The sequence below is a fragment of the Denticeps clupeoides genome, chromosome 7 (genome assembly GCF_900700375.1).
Source record: "Denticeps clupeoides chromosome 7, fDenClu1.1, whole genome shotgun sequence".
NCBI classification, from domain to species: Eukaryota; Metazoa; Chordata; class Actinopteri; order Clupeiformes; family Denticipitidae; genus Denticeps; species Denticeps clupeoides.
The window spans coordinates 12,543,570-12,564,171 of NC_041713.1; the positions used below are offsets into that span (position 1 = coordinate 12,543,570).

General features: G+C 41.4%; 1 protein-coding gene across 1 annotated transcript; it reads left to right on the forward strand.

Annotated features, from left to right (window-relative positions):
- The first annotated feature begins 2,882 nt into the window (after nt 1–2,882).
- LOC114793540 (multidrug resistance-associated protein 1) lies at nt 2,883–20,500 on the forward strand. Its single transcript, XM_028985432.1, has 31 exons — nt 2,883–3,356; nt 5,766–5,942; nt 6,608–6,733; nt 7,281–7,418; nt 9,642–9,767; nt 9,911–9,972; nt 10,060–10,191; nt 10,862–11,071; nt 11,927–12,104; nt 12,391–12,552; nt 12,640–12,732; nt 13,359–13,562; nt 13,665–13,811; nt 13,929–14,016; nt 14,694–14,763; nt 14,911–15,037; nt 15,200–15,376; nt 15,465–15,632; nt 15,776–15,959; nt 16,049–16,115; nt 16,197–16,314; nt 16,389–16,596; nt 16,686–16,996; nt 17,156–17,355; nt 17,486–17,612; nt 18,026–18,127; nt 18,203–18,349; nt 18,422–18,580; nt 18,701–18,867; nt 18,949–19,143; nt 19,274–20,500. The coding sequence occupies exons 1-31, from the start codon at nt 3,315–3,317 to the stop codon at nt 19,380–19,382; spliced, it is 4,521 nt and encodes a 1,506-aa protein (XP_028841265.1). The 5' UTR covers nt 2,883–3,314; the 3' UTR covers nt 19,383–20,500.
- Nucleotides 20,501–20,602: the final 102 nt, after the last annotated feature.

Below are 20,602 nucleotides of genomic sequence, written 5' to 3' on the forward strand. Positions count from 1 at the left end.
AGTACCACCAAATGTTCTCACCAGCGTCTCACAAACACACCCAGATGGGAATCATTCGCTACAGAAAATGCTTTTTAAAAGATTTCAAGATGGGGATTTTCTTACCAATGCATCTGCCATGCAAATTCAATGTCAGATGTAATTATAGTAAATCACTGCAGATTGTATCTGTTGTGCAAATGCATCAACACTCAACCATGCTGGATTGGCATCTAAAAATACTGACCAGAATCACAATTTTCACAAGAAACAGAACTAACACAAACCTTTCATTGTCAGACAATCCGAATAACATAATTTATACACTGCCCCAGAGTAATTCCAAATAAAAAATATCCAAATCCCTTACAGCAACTGAACAGAATTTTGTGTTCTTTTAGAAATGTGTCTTTTGAATGTATGGCATATTCTGCTGTATGGTAACAGAAGAAGGTATGTTCATGTGACACCGTTGAACCTGCTGTGAATAGAGGGTCATACAATAGTTTGAGATAAATGTTTTGGGTTCAGTGTGACCATTTCTGCGTTTAAATGAAATAAAAAGTTCTTTCCTCTTCAGTAAATAACAACTACTGTGAGAAGTCGGCCACAAAATGAGTCACAGAATGAGCCTCGGTACGCTGTGACACAGCTTTTTAGTTTTCCACATATTTAATCAAAGTCAACAAGCTTTCTTTTTCAGCTCGCAACGGTCATTTGTGGATGTCACAGATTATCCCATCTGCTGTAAAAAAAAAAAAAAAAAGACCATTATCCCATTAAATTTCTGTCTTGTTTTGACAAGATTTTGCAGAACATCCACACCCTTTATTTTGGCATATACTTAAAGGTAGAGACCATTTTTTAATTCTGTGTCTGGTAAATGCATGTATTTTAGGCACGAAGTGACACATTCATTAGTGACACAATATCATCAATTTTGATCGCATTAAAATATATAGTTGTGTATATTTTGCTGTACCAACATTGCAATACACATGAATTGCCGTGTTGCTCTGATTGTGTGTCTGCATACAGATTGTATAAACTTATGTATATACACCGATCAGCCAAAGCATTATGGATGCTCTAGAAAATCAAGTCCAGTGCACCTTGCAACTTACAGGACATAAAGTGTGTGGTTTTCCTTCCTTGGACCACTGTTGATAGGTCCTGACCACTGCATACTGGAAACATCCCACAAGATGTGCAGCTTTGTAGAAGTCTGGTCCAAGTAACTCAGATCCATAAACTTGTCCGTTTTTTTTCTGCTTCATGGACAAAAAGTGAACTTGCTGCCTAATACATACAACCCACTGCTACTTATGACGTGTCCCCTATCGGCCAAATCTCAAGAAAATCTAAACAGCTTGCAAATACACCATTTTTCCTCACGCATCTCCATAAAAAGCTTGTACATACACTACGCTTTCCTCGCGCATCTCCATAAAAACTTGTGTATGTGCGAGCTTTTTATACATTTGCGTGAGGAAAAGTGGTGTATGTGCAACCTTTTCTTGCTATATGGTCTAGGGGCGCCTCATAGCTATACTTGACATTTATTGTTAATCACCTCATGTCAGTCGTCATAATTTATTGTACATGTGTACTTTTTTTCTGTTATTTCATACACTTGTGTTGTTTTAGTCATTTTTAAGTCATTATGCTATGTCAGAGTGCCAGTCCACCAGGCAGTGTTCTCAGTAGATCAAAGCTTAAAAGTACATGTAATCATTTACCTGGATCATTCTATTCAAAATCTCCTAAAACAGGCCACGGAACCTGGGCCAGTTTATATAAATGTTTTATATTCCTCTTATACATAATGGATCAGTTTATTGTTTATTCATTTTGAATGGTCCTAGACTAAGAGTTTTTTTATGGTGAACTTAACTGAAGTTTACTTTTAGTGTAGGACTAGGCTTAATCCATGAAAAGGAAACCTATCTTATGTCTTTTGACCACATGAAACCACAAAGGTTGGGTTCCTGTTGAAAAAAATCTTAAACATGGTTTTCTTATACATGTCAAATAATAGGCTGGTCTGGACTTGTTCAAATGCTTCTCAGTGAAGGAGAGGTCACACACCACCTCTGCCCAGCCTACATATTTAGTCTGTAGGATGCAGACTGGCTGGGACTAGTGCTCAGTATGGGTGTCTTAATACACAATACCAAGCCTACAGCCCATGTAAAAAAAGCTCGTCTGCAGCACAGGCTTGTCTTACAGTTGTTGGAGAAGATTTATATAACATTTAGCTGCTAGAATACAGTACAGAGACCCAATTACACACAAGGGCAAAGGAACACACAGTCCAGAATGAGGTTATAGACTTGTTGCATTCCCCATATCAGTGCTGTTGGCTCTATGAATGGGTCTACCCTTGCCCAGCAGGCTCAGATCTCACAGAAGCTTCACAGGGGAACCAAGGTTCCACTGAGGTACCCCTGAGCAAAGTATCGTCCCCACACTCTGCTTCACGGATTTACCCAGAGACGACTGTGCTAAAGAAATGAATGTGCAAAGCTCAGGGCAATAACAGTTCTGAGGTAGACATCATCATTGACAGTCATTTTCAACCTCCAAGAGATTTTCAGCAACATACTCAGGGCTCTCATAATGGTTATTTTGGGGTAAACAGTGCTGTAATCACAGCAGTAATGAAGTGATTTAGACAATTGCATCAGTATCTTTAATACTGATACAGCATAATAGTCTAAGCGAATGTACATTTTAATCTACTAATTAAAACTCACACAGAAAGGCTGTGTGAATGACACCTGTATTTACTGAAATAGGGGGGAATAAAAGAGGCGGGGTCAGGAAATAAGAGGAGGAGGCAGGGAGGGGAGGGCCATGGACGCTGGATGTGGTACTGTCATCTTTTACCAGGGAGTGTCTGCGGTGCTTTGACCACAGCACAAGGCAGAGTATAGGAAAGACAGAAAGAAAGAAAGAAAGAAAGAAAGAAAGAAAGAAAGAAAGAAAGAAAGAAAGAAAGAAAACACATACAAACACACACACACACACACACACACAGACTTCCACCCACCTTAGAAAAAGGGGGGGAGATATTCTGGCAGGCCAGCACTCATAAACAAGACAGACAGCCATTCAGAGCCCTGGAGAGCTCAGGGTGTGAGTCTGACTGAATTTCCCTGAACGTGAATCACTGCGTGACACAGACAAATACTGTACAGCTCCCATTACACATCAGCTCACATACATTCAGAGGAGTGTGACTGTATTTCACCTGAGCAAGCCGACCAGCAGCACTACAGTGGGGACCGCCGCGAGACAAGCGTCATTTGGGAGAAAGAGGGACCGGAGTCTGGATGGATGCCCTCTGCAGTGTCAGTGGTTTGGACCCTCTATGGGTGAGTGAGCTACATGGGCAGGAGCTGTGAATAGTTATTTGGAAATTTCCAGATCCCGCTGGGCATGTGATACAAAGACAAAATTAAAAATGTGCAATAGTAGCATAATATTTGCAAGAAATTATTAATACGTTGTCCAAGTGTTTAAGAGATTAGAACCCTGAATTTCTCCTAATGATTTACCCAATTCAACCAAAGTTGAGTAACTCTAAGGAACATGAATAACATTGAGAGTTATTTGCTCTGACCAGGCACAGAGAGGCAATGCACATGTGAAATCAAAATGTATCTATCGTAGCTGAGCACTTTGGACCTGTGACTTGGGCAATTCTTTCCTTGCTGAGGTAATACATCAGGAATTAAGTCTGCACTCACCAAGTGTGTGTCCTTTGTGGGTCTTTAATGCAAACTAACTCAATTCTTGAACTAATTATTGAACTAACTAACTGCTGCTCATCTGGAGACTGTGACGCTGCTGGAGGTCCTGTTGTCAGATCAGGACGGCAAATTGACTGTGAATGTCTAGACATTGTTGGTGGAGTTGGTGAAAATACTGTTGACTTCAAACTTACAATTTTTTATGTATGCACATTTTCATCTTTTTCATCAGGTGAAATTTTAATACAACCTGAACCTTTCCTTTCATGTAGTGTACTCATTGAAGGTGACATATGTCAGTGATCTGGGTTTTGTAGAAATTCCTCACTGCTTTTTGGCCTTTTGACTTTAAATCTGAATGTCTCGTAATTTTTCATAAGCCTCTAACCAGGATCCTGAGACCTAAATCCCATCCAGAGAATGAGGTGAGGGCCAGGTAGGAGACCAACACAGGCATTTTTTGTGAGAGACGGCACACTGACTCACCTCAGCAGCAGTGAGACGGAGAGGTGGACAAGGTTCCCACTGGATGGAAAAGCTCCACAGAGAAATGAGTGGGAAGAGCCGTTTGCCCCACCAAAGCCAGCAACCCTCCTAGGTGTCATTCCAAGTGCACGGCTCTGTGGCCATCAGGGGGAAAAGAAGGGACACACTGTTTTGGGCCACACATTTATACTGACTGTTGTGACAGTGTGTGCAGACGGGCGCAGTTGTTGCCTATTCTGCACGCTGTGAAACCCTTAATGAAGAATCTATCAGTGCCAACTGTTACGGCATCATGGATTTTGAAGAAAATAGTCCTTGCTTTGCTCAATCTAAACACTTTCAATGCATTAGCATGTCATTTTAAATCAATTAAAACTAACTGCATTTAAATTCTGCACAACACACTGTGCTTAAATGCTGCATTTAGTAAACTTCAGCCAACCCTCCCAATAATGCAGAACTGGGAAAAAACAGCTCCAGCTGTGTAATAGAGTCTTTTGTGCCTCTGTGTGCATATTAAGTATTTTAAATGTCACGATGACTCAACAAACAAACAGACTGAGGTTTGGGGCAGCAGACGAGGAGCTCTAGGTTTTGGAAGGAAATTTAGAAATTTCTCTTGCTGCTATATTTGCTTAGTGGTGTAAGCTGTGGATTGGATGAACTCCCACACACGCTGGCACCCCAACCTCACTCAGTCTGTGCCTAGACTCACAGCAGGTAAACAGTCTGGAAACAGGCGACCGCACTGGACCTTTATTAGCAGACGGCATTCACACACCAATATCTCAGCAAGCTTCAGTTGCTCCACTAAATCAATCCACAGACGCCAATCGGGTACCGATGGGAGACACGTTAATGGTAGACACTCACTTATGAGACACGTTGCTATCGTGTTTTAGGTCCACTTTTCCCCTTAGCACACAAAAATCACTGTAGATAGATATAAAGTCTTCTAGGATGATCTTGTCCCCATCCACAGGACAATATTAAAACAACATATAAAACTGTTGCGACCTTGTGACCTTCAGGATAACTTACAGATAAGTTTTTCATTACATTAATTTATTCAGTAGTGACATTTATTCAGAAATCTAAACAAAGGAAAAATAGATCAAAGCAGAAACCATTGGCACTGACGTCTGGCATGTCTTTATTGGCCTGATGAGAAAACCTGCCACAGCTTGAGTGTGGAAGATCACCTGAAAATGAAACAGTCCTGCAGGCAACTGGCAAAAAAGAGATATTTCGTGATCTGTAGATGTCGTGACTTATATAAAAGTTATTTTTCCATACTCAGAGGTTTTGTTAGTTATTTGCATGAAAAATGCAAAATAAGTTTGGCGTTTGGCTGTTTGTTATCCATAGAATTGTACAATTTTTGGTAAATAAGTATTGTACAGAATGTTCTGCCATGTCATGCATCATCTCAAAGGGCTGTCAATGATTGCTAGATATTTTGACCAAATAAGGGGAATGATCTAATCATGTTGGGGGTGGCATGGCAGAGGGTATCAGGTTCACATGTTTTGTCATGAATTGCAGGACTGGAATCTCACGTGGAACACCGCTCATCCTGATCTGACCCAGTGCTTCCAGCACACCGTCCTGGTGTGGTTCCCCTGTTTCTACCTGTGGCTATGCACTCCTCTCTATCTCCTGTACCTCACATTCCACGACCATGGGCGCATATCATTATCCAGCCTCTGCTGTGCCAAGACGGTGAGTCTGCAGACCGGCGGCAGTCCAGACCCCACCTGAAGTAATTACAGGATCAGAAAGGGAAGAGAGAATAACAATTTAGTTTACGCGTACATCTGTAATGCATGCACGGTGGCTTTTGATGAATTATCTCCACCCCTGTTTTGATGCACAAAAATAGGGTGGTAGTAGCCTAGTGGGTAACACACTCGCCTATGAACCAGAAGACCCAGGTTCAAATCCCACTTACTAGCATTGTGTCCCTGAGCAAGACACTTAACCCTAAGTTGTTCCAGGGATGGACTGTCCCTGTAACTACTGATTGTAAGTCGCTCTGGATAAGAGCGTATGATAAATGTTGCGAATGTAAATGCAAAAACGTAATTAGAGAACAAACTTTTTAGAAGGTGTTAACGGAGGTTATCTAAGCTGTAATAAGGTATAATGCACACAAATGGCACATTAGGATAGAGCATCTTCACCCGACATTGAAATTCCTGGTGCCCTGCGTGCACTGAATGTTAAGAAATGTCCCCAAAAATGTTGAAAACGCCCATCCAAGGAACAATTTGTAGAAAGTGAGTGTGTTCCTCTAACGATTCCAGAAATGTTAGGAATGTCCTGTGGACTGTCAGCGCGTCGGGCAGGGCTTGATGCTTTGTCCTCACTTACTGTGTCTTTCACAGGTTCTGGGGCTGTGCTTGGCCTCATTCTGCTTCCTGGAGGTCTTCTATCTGCTGGTGAGGAGAAGCAGAGAGCTGGAGCAGCACATGGTGTTCCTGCTCAGTCCCTCCATTCGAGGCCTCACCATGGTAACAGTCTGCCGACATCTGTTTTGGCCTCAGGGAGTTGCCATGTTGACATGTTGAAAAGGAGTCACTTAAATATATTCTGCACGACCAAAATAATCAACTTTCGGATAACGTGACAGATGCAGCAATCTGAGAGCAGGAGTTTTCAGGGCTTTCGGCAATGCAGATTTAAATACTCAAAAGGGGCCTTTGAGATCCATGACGTGTTAGATTTCCAGATTTGGGTCTGATGAATTAGACACCATCAAGACGGAGACTATTCTGTGTCCTATAGGACTTTGCGTAAATAAACCCCTTTTACCTGCGGTCACCTCAGACACCAGTGTCAATAATACCATAGTTCAGGCAATAACTGAGGGCTTTGAAACCATGAAACAGACTAAATATTCCTGCAGCATACCTCTGTATTTCATCACCAAGTCGATAATGTTTAAAAACTATAGACGCTGTCTGAAAAATGTTATGTGTGGCAAAAAAAGCAAACATGCAAAATTCTTATGAATTAATCATTGTTTTTATATCTTGAATTTGTCTCCTCTCTCTTCAGGTGCTGGCAGTCACTGTGATACAGCTGGAGCGATTGAAGGGCCGTCGCTCCTCAGTCTTCCTCTTCCTCTTCTGGATGACGGCAGTGGTCTGTTCCATTGTCCCCCTAAGGGCCAATATTCACAAGGTCATGGACGAGGTGAGACAGACCGTCTTCTCTTAAGAGGTCATGCCATGCCAGAATTAAACAAAAACACTGAGCAGCTAGCAGGATGGTTCCCCCAGACGCTCCCCTCAGTGGCCCCTTTGTGCGGGTGGGCAGAGGCCTTGTGGTCAGGGTGCTACCGCTTCTGGAGCTTTTCCAGACAGATAGTCAGCAATCAGCGCCTTCCGCTCAGACAGACTGCGCCTAATTTCACACTTCTGTATGGGCCGAAGGCAAAAATAATGTATACATTGTTTTAACGTCTCACAAATTAGATTTTTTTTTTTTAGTTTATGGTCTGAGTGAAGACTCTGCAGGGACAACCATGTTTAATCAGCCACCCGCAAACGTGACTTCTGGGACATAAACAGGCAGACAGTACCAGTCATTACCATTCATTTTCTGGGATTAAAAGCTAGTTTGTTTCCAGAATTTAGAGGAAAAATTTTTTTGTTTTTTTTGTTTCCAGTATCTCAAATTCTAAAATTATATTGTTACAATCAATTAAAATAATTCACAATAAGGAAATATCTATATTCTAAAATAAAAAACATAGCAGCCAAAAGTAGCATGCATCTCTAGGTTCAAAATATGTCAAATTTCGTTTTTCACAATATTCTAGTGGTGATTATTTTTATTGTTTCCATTTTAACACTCTCACTATGAAAGTTTCAATCTAGACGCTCTATATTTGAACTCAGTGCTCCTGATTCTCACGGCACAGAATCAGCTTGATGCCAGTTTTCTGACCCCTATTTTGATTTTGCTCCATCTCCAAACTGTGTTATTTGTCCCTGCAGCCAATTGAAACCGAGCAGAGGAGGGTTGGAAAGCCAGGCCCTAGAATTGAGGTGATCCAACTTAGCCCAGTGATCTGCTGCGGTGTCAGAGTAAAAATGAAGCTTGTGTTCACATTGCTTCAGACGTCAACATGGTCTCTGACCTACATTTTCTGCATTTTCCCTTCTTCTCCCTCCTGACATTGACCATGTGGTATGGCTATGTTTTTACAACTTAAAAAAAGCACAGGCCAGCGGGCCCTGTTCTGCTCACTTCTGTAGTGCTGACTGCTAAACTTACACATTAACATATGTTTCAGCCAAGCAGAGTCAGCAGCAGGGTAAATGAACGCTGGCAAGTGATGCCAAGAGTACCTCTGAAGTTCAGCCACCCTCTACAAAACAACAAGACCAGACTCAATATCACTTCTGCTGGTTAATATTTGTCCTTGGCGTCCTTCCACCCCAAGTAACCGTGCTGCTGCGTGTGTGTTTTGTACTTATAGATGGCGTGACTAAAAGCTTTTATGACCGCCCCCATGTGGAATCTATTCATGGAGATAAAAAATACATGGATGTGTGTCGTGATGCAAGTGGTTGGGGAGTTTTTTTTTTCTAGCCACGATTTAGCAACCATTTAAGTTTATTGAGTCGTTAATCCTGATCCAAGACCAACCAGTACAGCAGTATGTACTCCCAGCCAGCTTCCGCTTCCCCGGGTTCAGGGGCAGAGTGGTGAGGTACTGGCTGCCCTGGCTGTCTGGTGGAGGCAGACGGAAGGGAAAGGACTAATATGGTCAAACAGGAAATGTGAGGCGGGGTGTCTCCAGAACCTGCCATGGTGTTATGTATCCATATTGCTCTCTTTTGCTCAACCCGTAATTCAGTGGTTCTCAAGCTTTTCACAGTGAGTACCACATCCAAATATAGTAGGCTCTCCAAGTATCACCATTATGACCAGTGAAAACAAATTATATACAGTATCTAAGGCCTATTCAACTAGGAGAAAATGTTATTAAATAATTATTATTGATTGTAATAATAACTACACTGCATTTAAACACACAGCAGTTGCAGAGCAACTATAATCTCAGAGCCTTATGGCTAGTACCACTAAAACCACCGGTTTAAGAACCAATGTCAATGGGCAAACTGAAAAATTGGTGTCATTTATTTATTTGGTTTGTTTTTTGTTTATTTGTTTATCACATTCATTATATTTTATTGGTATATTTAGCTGAGCTAAGCCTAGTAACTAGAATTTATGGTTCATTAATCCTTTCACTTTAAAGCCCTCTGTGGTAAAAATACCTCTTGTTTGTATCATGTGAGGTCAAGAAAACGTCTAATTAACTTATATAAAAGTGTTATACATAAACTTGTACCAAAATGTGTTCTGTAGCCCACACAGTCAGCACACCACCTTTTTGTGTTACAGGGGTTCACATCAGAGGGAATGCGTATTATGGCCTTTTTCAGCTACTTCTCCCTCCAGCTGGCCCAGCTGATCCTGAGTTGTTTTGCTGACCAGCAGCCCCATACTGGGAAACCAGTCTTTACCAAGGTACAGCGTGAGATTGTACCTTTACCTTACTATGACAATCATTTGCCATGTAAATGCATTCAACACCAAAATTGCAGGTCTCAACCTCTACACTTTCATTTTCCTTTTAAAATATTTAACAAGACTACTTTTGCCTTCTGCAGAACCCTTGCCCTGTGGGGGACGCCTCGTTCTTGTCAAAAATATTATTCTGGTGGTATGGTGGGTGAGTCAACTTTTTTTCCCCGAGTCTGCATGGAAACAATTACAGAAGGGAAGAGAGAAAAAAAAAAATTATGGCTCTGCTTCTCAGGCTGGTAGTGAAGGGCTTTTGCTCCCCGCTAAAAGCAGAGGACCTCTGGTCCCTCAGGGAGGAGGACACTTCCGACAAGATCATCGCTGACATGGAAAATGAGTGGGCGAGGCAGTATGCAAAGCTTCAAAAGTAAGACCCATGATGACAGTATGACCTCACTGTTCCTTCCAATTATGTCGCCACTATTTTGAGTTATTACACATTTTATTTTCATTGGGTGATGTAAAAAAGTCAAACAGATATTATATTTTGGAGGTGTTCTGGAGGTTGGGAAGGTTGGGTTTACAGGGTCACCAATACAAATAATCTGGTTAACTGATAAACATTTGGCATGTTTGGTTTGGTAGTGGATGTGGTTGCGGGACATTTCGATTTTTTATGTTTGCATGAACACGTTTTATTACAAGGACAGTTACCCCAGGTAACAGAAAAAGAGGAAACAGGCAGGGATTTTCTTTTGGGAAAAAGGCTTCTAAAAAAAGGCTGCTTTGGAAAATTTTGGGATGATCATGGGCTGAAACATTCAAGTGTCTGGTCGACACGGCTTTGACTACTTTGGCTGTGGTTACTCTATCCTGAATGAAAATTTATGGTGTTTCAGAATCGTCAGTCATTGTCAATCATTTTAAACTTTGTTTTGCAAAAATATAAAGTTCATGTTCTGCAGCTCTTTCTTTGTATCATCCCCAAATCATCATTACCTTAAAGAATACCTGGATGTTTAGCAGTTCAGACATACCCTAATGCAGTGCCAGTGAGGCCTGGTGTAAATCAGTGACACCCAGTTTTCTGTTGACAGACGGGAGCATGGTCTAATCACCCCAGAGGGGCCTCTGGGATACAAGATGACGGAGCAGGCGTTGCTCCTCAGAAAACTCAGAAAGGAACAGAGTTCGGGCTTCTGTCTCCTCGGCATGCTGGCACGCAACTTTGGGTCCTACTTCCTTTCCGGGACACTTTGTCTGGTTATCCATGATGCATTTCTGTTTTCAATTCCACAGGTGCTGAGGTGAGGATGTGATTTTTTTCATACATTTAAGGCCAAATTCCAGGGCCAGCTATAGAAGTCTTAAGAATAAAAGGAATTTAAAATTGAAAGAAAGTCCTTATTCTAAAATGTTAAATGTTATATTTGATAATATTCTCACATTTTGCCTAATTAAATCGAAAAGCAGAAACAATTATGACCTCCCTGAACTCCCTGTCCCTGTTTCCCGGAGTGAAATTGAACCCCATTGTGGTGGAGCCACACATTCTTTGTGTAAATTACTCCCCTCATTGCCATGAACCCAGCAGAGACAGAATGAATGAGGGGCTAGAGAGAAAGAGAGAGAGAGACAGAACATCAATCCATCCAAGCCAAACCATCTCCAAAAGGGCTCAAACGTTGAGGCTGCATCATCTACAGCCATAATAAGACACCCGCCCGCCAAGTGTAAGCCTGGTCAGATGGCTGTGGGAGTTTCCCATGCCCATGACTCCCAACGGCTGTCCACTGGCCGACGATGCTGTGGTTTCCCTCGTCACAGCACCAGCTAAAGGCATATTGGCTATTTTAGGCACCGCAACACCTCTCTTCCCAGTCTGTGCAGGCACAACTCCGGCCAGTGAGATGGTAATGTGAGGTGGCATTATTGGCTTGACAGCTACATGCTTCTTGGTTTGCGCTGACATTTGTCATTTAGAGTCCCTGCAGGAGGTGTCGGGTCTTTTACTAGCAGTAACCAGAGATTTACAATTCAGAGACATTCCTCACTGCAGACTTTGCAGTTTTGCACCCCTGGGTAGAGTTATAGTGTGATTGTGACATGGCATCTGCACATTGCCAATGGCATGTCTGTGTCTGTGTGCCCCCCTTCTACAGTCTGCTCCTGGGCTTTGTGGGGGACCAAAGCTCCCCTCTGTGGAAAGGCTACCTGTATGCCTTCCTATTGTTCCTGCTCTCCTGCCTGCAGTCGCTGTTCAACCACCAGTACATGTACGCCTGCTTCACAGTGGGCATGAGAGTGAAGACTGCTGTCATGGGTTTAGTCTACAGGAAGGTGGGTGACACATTCATCTTATTTGCTTGTTAATGTGTTAATGCATGTCCTGTTTCTCAATTAAGCCAAGGAGCACTGCTTGATTGTACAACTGAATGAGCAACATGTTTTGTTTACTGCTGGTTTCATGAGAATGTCAGAAACATGATCACTCATATGTTGTGATAAATACATAATTACAGCTCATATTATAGATGTTTGGGACAGTTTAATTGTCATCTTCTAGTAAACACAAATACAACAACCTGTTTTGAATCCTCTAATGGAGGTTCTCTATCCCTCTCAGTCTCTGGTGATCAACAGCTCTGCACGGCGAACATGCACAGTGGGAGAGATTGTGAACCTGGTGTCTGCTGACACCCAAAAGTTGATGGACTTTGTGGTGTACTTCAATGCAGTTTGGGTGGCACCCATCGAGATTGCACTGTGCCTTTTCTTCCTTTGGCAGGTAAAATCTCCTCATCTCTCATTATTAATCTCACCTATTTTTCTATGTTGGATCCATGTCACTTAAACCCACTTACTGTTGTTTTAGCGCCTTGGGCCATCAGCACTGGCAGGAATTGCCACAGTGATCCTCATCTTCCCTCTCAATGGGTTCATTGCCAAGAAACGGAGCAAACTACAGGTATAGTATCTACACTAACCAATTAACCAATTAGCAGCTTTCTTTTCAGCAATAGTCCTGAAATATTTTGGAGGTGTACAGCCACTAGGCCTATATTCTGCAACAGCTGCCTTTGATCAGGAGTGTGTGTTCTGTCTGTATGGCTTTCTGTTACTTTGGTGCACAACATTTATAAATGAATGGGGAAAAACAACCACAAATGCTCCCTCCAAAAGCAATATTTTTGCACTTGCTTTGATCCAAACAATGTCTATTTGGCAGAAGTACATGTAATTTTCTGAGGTTCATGAATGATGCAGTTTTATTGAATTATTGCATAATCAGTCTGTCTGGTAGAAATCCCAGACACATTTGAATGTTGTGAATCTGTTTTTCATTTGGTAACAGATATTGGCATATGTTTGTACTGTGTTTATATTTATAGTTACCATTTACCAGCTGCCTGCATGTAACAAATCTGTCAAAACTTCACAACCCATATTTTCACTGTCAGACATGAAATATTAACTACCACATTATTAACAAATTGGTACCTTTTTAGTGTAAATGACATTAATTTGAGTAGTATCATAATTCTTCAGGGAAGCACCTGATGTCATCATGCACATGTGCATCCTTGTCAACAGGAAATTCAGATGAAGTTTATGGATGGTCGCATCAAGTTGATGAATGAGATCCTGAGTGGAATAAAAATTCTGAAGTTCTATGCCTGGGAGAAAGCCTTCCTGGAACGTGTTGTGGGCTACAGGGAGCATGAGCTAAAAGCCATGAAGAAATCTCAGATCCTCTACTCTATTTCCATTGCCTCCTTCAACTCCTCATCTTTTCTGGTAGATCTTCCAATATAATTATGATAAGGGTGCATATCTAGTTTAGTGATGACCTAACATGCATAATTTTATGTGATTGACACTGAAGCATTTGGTCTGCAGATTGCCTTTGCAATGTTTGGAGTATATGTGCTGATTGATGAGAAGAATGTTCTAGATGCACAGAAGATCTTTGTATCAATGGCTTTGATCAATATCCTAAAGGCTCCGCTGAGCCAGCTGCCCTTTGCCATGAGCACCACCATGCAGGTAATGTTATGCAGTGCAACAAACCAAAGCCACACTCACAAGGTATCAGTTTAGGTGAGACCACATGATGGATTCTTCTTTTTTTATTGATTTCTACTTTTTTTTTTTTTTTACCAGGCTGTGGTCTCTCTGAAACGTTTGGGGAAATTTCTCTGTCATGATGAGCTGAAGCCAGACAATGTGAAAAAAGCACCCTATAATCCTGGTATGTGCGTAATAGTGACTTTAATGGCACTGATTTTACATTAAAAAGGTTTCAAGTTAGTCAATGAAAAATGATTTCAGTTATCACAAAAAAAAAGCTTGTTAAATGAAAAAATTATAAATACAAAATCAGAACACATAATCCGTGCTCATAGTCAAGGACGCCATTAAAACAGTGGGAATTACATGTAATTAAAGTTGGTGGAAAGGCAGTCACTGTTATTTGGGTGGTGGCTGGGACTGAAATTCACAGTACATGACTTCATGCACTGACCTGTCAAGCATCTGTGCCAGAAAAATGCATTTTATAACCAAATGGTTATACTTATATCGGTCTTGGGACATGAAAATGAACAGGAGGACTTAGGTGAGAATAATTCTACTTTCCTGCCACCATTTTTAGGTCAGCAAACCCAAGGGCAGTTAAATGCTACCAATAAAGACAATGTCACCACCAAACATGATTAGTTTGCCTTATGCATGGAGCAGAAATGGTGCAGTGGAATGGCTCTCATAATAGTTAAAAACAGATTTAAATTAGTTCTCCAGAATTAATGGAATTAACAGATATTCATCTGAATGCCAAATGGAGTTTTCAGAAACAAAGAGCAGTTTTGCTCTGCTGTACATTGGCTGAAATGTCCATTTCAGTTTTATAAATGTTGATTTTATCTTCAGATGACGATGGCATCATAATAGAGAATGGCACTTTCAGCTGGTCCAGGGATGGCCCTCCATGCCTCAAAGGGTGAGTAAATCTGTAGATCATGGCGATTCATATTAATGTTTGCTAGTGCTGCTGGTTCTCCAGCCTCCAATTTCCTTTTGGCCAACCAAAAACAACACCAAGTGTATGGTTTTATGTGATTGGAGTTGAACATTCATTGCTTTGCAGGATTCATGTAAGGGTGCCACATGGTTCTCTTGTGGCAGTGGTTGGCCATGTTGGCAGTGGAAAGTCTTCACTACTATCTGCTATGCTGGGAGAGACTGAAAAGAGAAATGGCCAAGTCACAGTCAAGGTACATGGCACATACTGTATCGTAAAGGTACAAACAACACCACTATCAAGTAGTGCCACTAACATTATAGGAAATGTATGCAAAAAACACAACAATTAATAAAACATTTTTATAAATAGAAGGTTTACTAATGTGTACTGAAAACTGAAAATCTGTCTCCAGGGCTCAGTAGCCTATGTCCCACAACAAGCCTGGATCCAAAACGCTACTCTGCGGGACAACATTTTTTTTGGTCAGGAAAGGAAGGAGGTGTGGTACAAGAGAGTCCTGGAAGCCTGCGCCCTCTTACCCGACCTGGAGATCCTGCCTGCACAAGATGCCACTGAGATTGGAGAGAAGGTCTTGCTTCATCCTGCAGTTTCTATGTTTTACCAGAACACATTGATTCTTGAGACATAGTAAAACAGATTATTCTAATTCCTTGCAGGGTTTGAATCTGTCAGGTGGGCAGAAACAGAGGGTGAGCTTGGCTCGGGCTGTGTACAGGAAGGCTGATGTCTACTTGCTGGATGACCCTCTCTCTGCTGTGGATGCTCACGTCGGCCAGCACATTTTTGATAAAGTCATCGGCCCCAAAGGAGTACTGAAGAAAAAGGTCTAAATTTAGCCTAAAACACACAAAACTTTCTTCATACTAGATATATCATGATATGTTATTGACTTGTGCTTTTAATACCAGTCCTATATAAAGAACCAAATGGCCTGAAACTTTGCATTAAAAAAAAACTCTTGTCCTAGACCCGTGTGCTGGTCACCCATGGCTTGAGCTTTCTGCCTCAAGCAGATCTTATCCTGGTCATGGCAGAAGGAAAGATCATAGAGATGGGCTCCTACTCAGACCTGTTGGGGAGGGAGAGTACTTTTGCAGAATTCATCAAAGCCTTTTCGCTCAATGAACATAAAGAGAGCTCTATTCATAAGGGTGAGATATTGTCACATGTTAATGACCAATAGCAACACACATTTTTTGGTCTAATTTGTATGTACTGATATGGTGGGCTTGAATTCCAGGTACAAGGAAATCTGTCTCACGCCTGAGCATGACTGACTTAGATTTGTCTCATGAGCAGCTCATCAGGTAAAACCTCACATTTCAACAAAATTAAAGCTCATGAGGCCTTTGCATTCCATAATGTCCTATATTCTATATATCTCACAGCGGGGACATGGGTGGTACCAGCATTCAAACCATGGAGAGCATCTCAAGGACAGAGCATGAGCAGAAGGATGAAGAGCTGGGGAAATTAACCAAGGCCGATAAGGCCCACACTGGCAGAGTGAGTCCACCTTTTTTAAGGAGAAATAAAGATGAGTTTGTTATCTGTACTCAGTGTCTTTTCTGTTTTTGCAGACAAAGTTGGTGATGTACAGGGAATATTTTAGGACCATCGGCCTGACCTTGATCCTGCCAATCGTTTTCCTCTACGCATTCCAGCAGGCTGCCTCTCTGGCCTACAACTACTGGCTCAGAATGTGGGCAGATGATCCAATTGTCAATGGCACTCAGATTAACACAGATCTAAAGCTGAGTGTTTTGGGAGCTTTAGGATTTGCACAAGGTTTTCAAACTTTTAATGAACATTAGCACAATACTGACAGTCATGTTAAGGTGATGGAGTAACTCTTTCTTACGTCTTTGAATTTGCAGGAATAGCCATTTTTGGCACAACAGTTGCCATTTCTTTGGGTGGAATCATCGCATCCCGACAATTACATTTGGATCTGCTTTATAACGTATTTCAGTCACCAATGTCCTTTTTTGAATGCACCCCAAGCGGAAACCTCCTTAATCGCTTCTCCAAAGAGGTGGATGCCATTGACTGCATGATTCCTGATGGGCTGAAAATGATGCTGGGTTACGTCTTCAAAATGCTGGAAATCTGCATTATTGTATTGATTGCCACACCTTTGGCTGGTGTAGTCATCATTCCTCTGACACTCCTGTATGCCTTCATACAGGTACATTCATTTTCAATATTTACTTATCATAGAAAATTATTAGGCAAATTTAAACTACGTAGTTAAGTATATTCATAACTTCTACAGAAGATTCTCCACAGAGATGTGAAATCCATAAGTCATATAATTTCTTGCTGTATATTTCCTTGTCGTGTTCAGAGATTCTACGTGGCTACATCTTGCCAGCTACGGCGACTGGAGTCAGTGAGTCGCTCACCCATCTACACACACTTCAATGAGACAGTGCAGGGAGCCAGTGTGATTCGTGCTTTTGGAGAGCAGCCCAGGTTCATTCTGCAGGCTAACAGCAGGGTGGACCACAACCAGACCTCCTACTTCCCCAGATTTGTGGCCACCAGGTCAGAGTCCATCAATTACGTTGGAGTCAATAGAGTCAGTGTTCTATACAGTGTTTCACAGTTGCATACACATCATTGTCCACGTGGCACATAGACATGAAGTGAAAGCTTCCTCTTTGTTTTTCCATAGGTGGCTGGCTGTGAATTTGGAGTTCCTTGGAAACTTGTTGGTTCTAGCTGCCGCAATCTTCTCTGTAATGGGTAGAGAAACCCTGCAGCCTGGCATAGTGGGACTGGCAGTGTCCCATTCCCTCCAGGTGAGGACTACTACTGTGAATAAATAATCAGGGTGAAAGTAAGGGTATATTAGCGAAGCAGTTAGGGTTGGATGTTTCAGAGACAAAATCTGAGAAGTGAAATTGCATTGGCTTAGACACTGAGAAGGATGCTGAGAATTGACCTGCCAGGCAGGAACCAGAGGGGAAGATGTGGTGAGAGAAGACACATGTGGTTTGTGTGTAAGAGGAAGATATAGAAGACAAGGCAAGGAAATGGGGATGGTTGACCCTTAATGGGGGCAGCAACAACAACAACATTTATTTCTTCTTTAGCCCCAAATCCTAAGACAGGGCCCATTGCAAGGCCAAAGCAAGTTACCAGTATGGTTGTATGGAGCAGATACATAATTTTCAGAAAAGGGTTAAATAACACAGTTTATAATGTTTTGAAGGTCACTGGGATCCTGAGTTGGATAGTACGCTCTTGGACCGATGTGGAAAACAACATTGTGTCCGTGGAGAGAGTTAAAGAATATGCAGATACTCCAAAGGAGGTATGTGTCCTTTCAAATGTCTTAAAATTACAAATATAAAAATAGGGGGGTTGATTGCCTAATCATATTCTATAGGCAGCCTGGACTTTGGAAAACAGTCATCTTCCCTCAGCCTGGCCAAGATATGCCACCATTGTGATTAAGGAATATGGACTCCAGTACCGCAAAGGTTTGGACTGGGCCCTGAAGGAAATCACACTTACGGTGAAGGAGAGAGAAAAGGTTAGTATGCAGTTTAGTAACAATGTTTTCATTGCATTTTTCATGTTTAATTTATTAACATATATCCTTCAGGTTGGAATAGTGGGAAGAACTGGAGCAGGAAAGTCATCTTTAGCTCTGGGCATTTTCCGTATTCTTGAGGCTGCGAAAGGAGAGATCCTCATAGATGGGGTCAACATTGCAGAAATAGGACTTCATGAGCTGAGGTCCCGAATCACCATCATTCCACAGGTACAACAGTGAAAACAATACATCTAATGAATCATTGTTAGTGCAACCTTCTGGTTACGGGTCCGCTTCCTTACCTGCTAGGCCGCTTAATCCAGAATCTAACATCAGCTCTTCTTGTAGGACCCAGTGCTTTTCTCTGGTAGTCTGCGCATGAACCTGGACCCATTTGATGAATACTCTGATGAGGAGGTGTGGAGAGCTCTGGAGCTGGCACACCTCAAGCACTTTATTTCTGGTTTGCCTGATAAACTCTACCATCAATGCTCAGAGGGAGGAGAAAATCTCAGGTAGGGACATATTACATTTCTGTTTTGAAAACTCATTTTAAACTGGTGCCTTAAACATTTGCCTTCTAATTGATATCCTAGTTTGGGCCAGCGTCAGCTGGTCTGCCTGGCTCGTGCTCTCCTTCGAAAGACCAAGATCCTGGTTCTGGATGAAGCCACAGCCGCTGTTGATCTGGAGACAGACCACCTGATCCAGTCCACCATCCGCAAACAGTTTGAGGACTGCACAGTGCTGACCATTGCGCACAGGCTCAACACCATCATGGACTACACCAGGTGAAGCTTATATTTTCCTTAGTTTCTTAGTGTCACAGCATATACACAGACATCTTAAAACATTCTTTCAATGTTTTGACCTTGTGTCTGAAGATTGCTAGGATAGGCTAACAAAATCTTGCACTTCCAGGGTGATTGTGATGGACAGAGGACACATCAGAGAAATGGACTCTCCAACAAACCTCATCGCCCAGCGAGGACAATTTTACAGGATGTGCCATGAAGCTGGGCTGCTGTGAGAATCTCCAGTGAGAAAAAAAAAGCTACAGCAGCTGCTTCCTGTTTGCAGACTCTTAACGAAAATGGTGCAGATTCATTTGATCGCACCAATGGCTTCATTGAGAACAAATTGCACGGAGATCAGCGGCAGACACTTCAGAACAGTAGGACATCCAGACGGGTGCAGCTGCTGACCTCTTTGCTCTTGCCTTGAATAGGAGAAACCTAAGTGATTTGATGTTTCAATTTCCTTTAGCACAAAGGCAGACTTGAAGGATATTCTTTGGCTCCTGATTCCTTGAGATGGCCTCAGCTGCTCGAGGCACAAGGTGATCAACTTTAATGTTCTTTTGTAATGTGAACCATGGAGGTGCTGATCACCTAGTATTAACTGCTTTCACAATATGCAGTGCTATATATTACAATGGGCAATAAGTTTGAAGTGAACAACATGTTTTGATGATATCAGAAAAAATAATAAGCTAAAACAGACATTTATTTTAAAACATTAACATGCTGGACAGACCTTACTGTAAGTATTATGGCACTTTGTATATATAGATTTTATACAGTAATACAGGATATAATATGTGCACAGACCCCTGAAAACATGCCAGGTTTTTCTGCTCTAAAAAGAAAACGGTAACACTAAAAGGTGAGGAGAGATTTGAAATTATTTATGATGGTCTCATTTCTTGCCACACAAAGAAAACTGGCATTTTAGCTGGGGTGTATATGCAAAAAGAAGTGTTCATTTTAACATTTATGCAACACTTGGCCAAAAATATTTTGTATGTCTTTCAATCTTGTGTACTGTACAAGTAGGTTTTGTATATTTTTACATATTTGTCTCTTTGATTCATAAGGATTAATTCTGCTCAGAACATTTGGGCATTAATCATTAAAATTACTGTTGGAGCATTTTTATTACAAAATGCTGAAGTACAACTGGAGAGGGCAGTTTTAAAAAAAAAAAAAAAAAAGTACTGTAATAAATACAAGCTTAAACCGATATTTATTGTAATTAAAAACACAGAGAGAGAGAGAGAAAAAGACATGTTACCAAAAACACAAGTTTATTTTTTTCATATTACATTTTTTGGTTTTCTATTATGAAATAAAGCACACTTAAAAACTAGTGCGTGTACATAAATGTCAAATATCAATAATTAGAATATGGACAAATACAAATAATATAAATATTTAAACAAACAAGTTTTTTTTTTTTTCCATTGGTGAC

Bases quoted from the DNA above. Each gene is read 5' to 3' on its own strand.
- LOC114793540 (XM_028985432.1), top strand. From the start codon at position 3,315: ATGGATGCCCTCTGCAGTGTCAGTGGTTTGGACCCTCTATGG. The intron at 9,768-9,910 runs GTACAGCGTGAG...TGCCTTCTGCAG, and splicing joins GGAAACCAGTCTTTACCAAG to AACCCTTGCCCTGTGGGGGA. The intron at 15,377-15,464 runs GTCTTGCTTCAT...AATTCCTTGCAG, and splicing joins CCACTGAGATTGGAGAGAAG to GGTTTGAATCTGTCAGGTGG.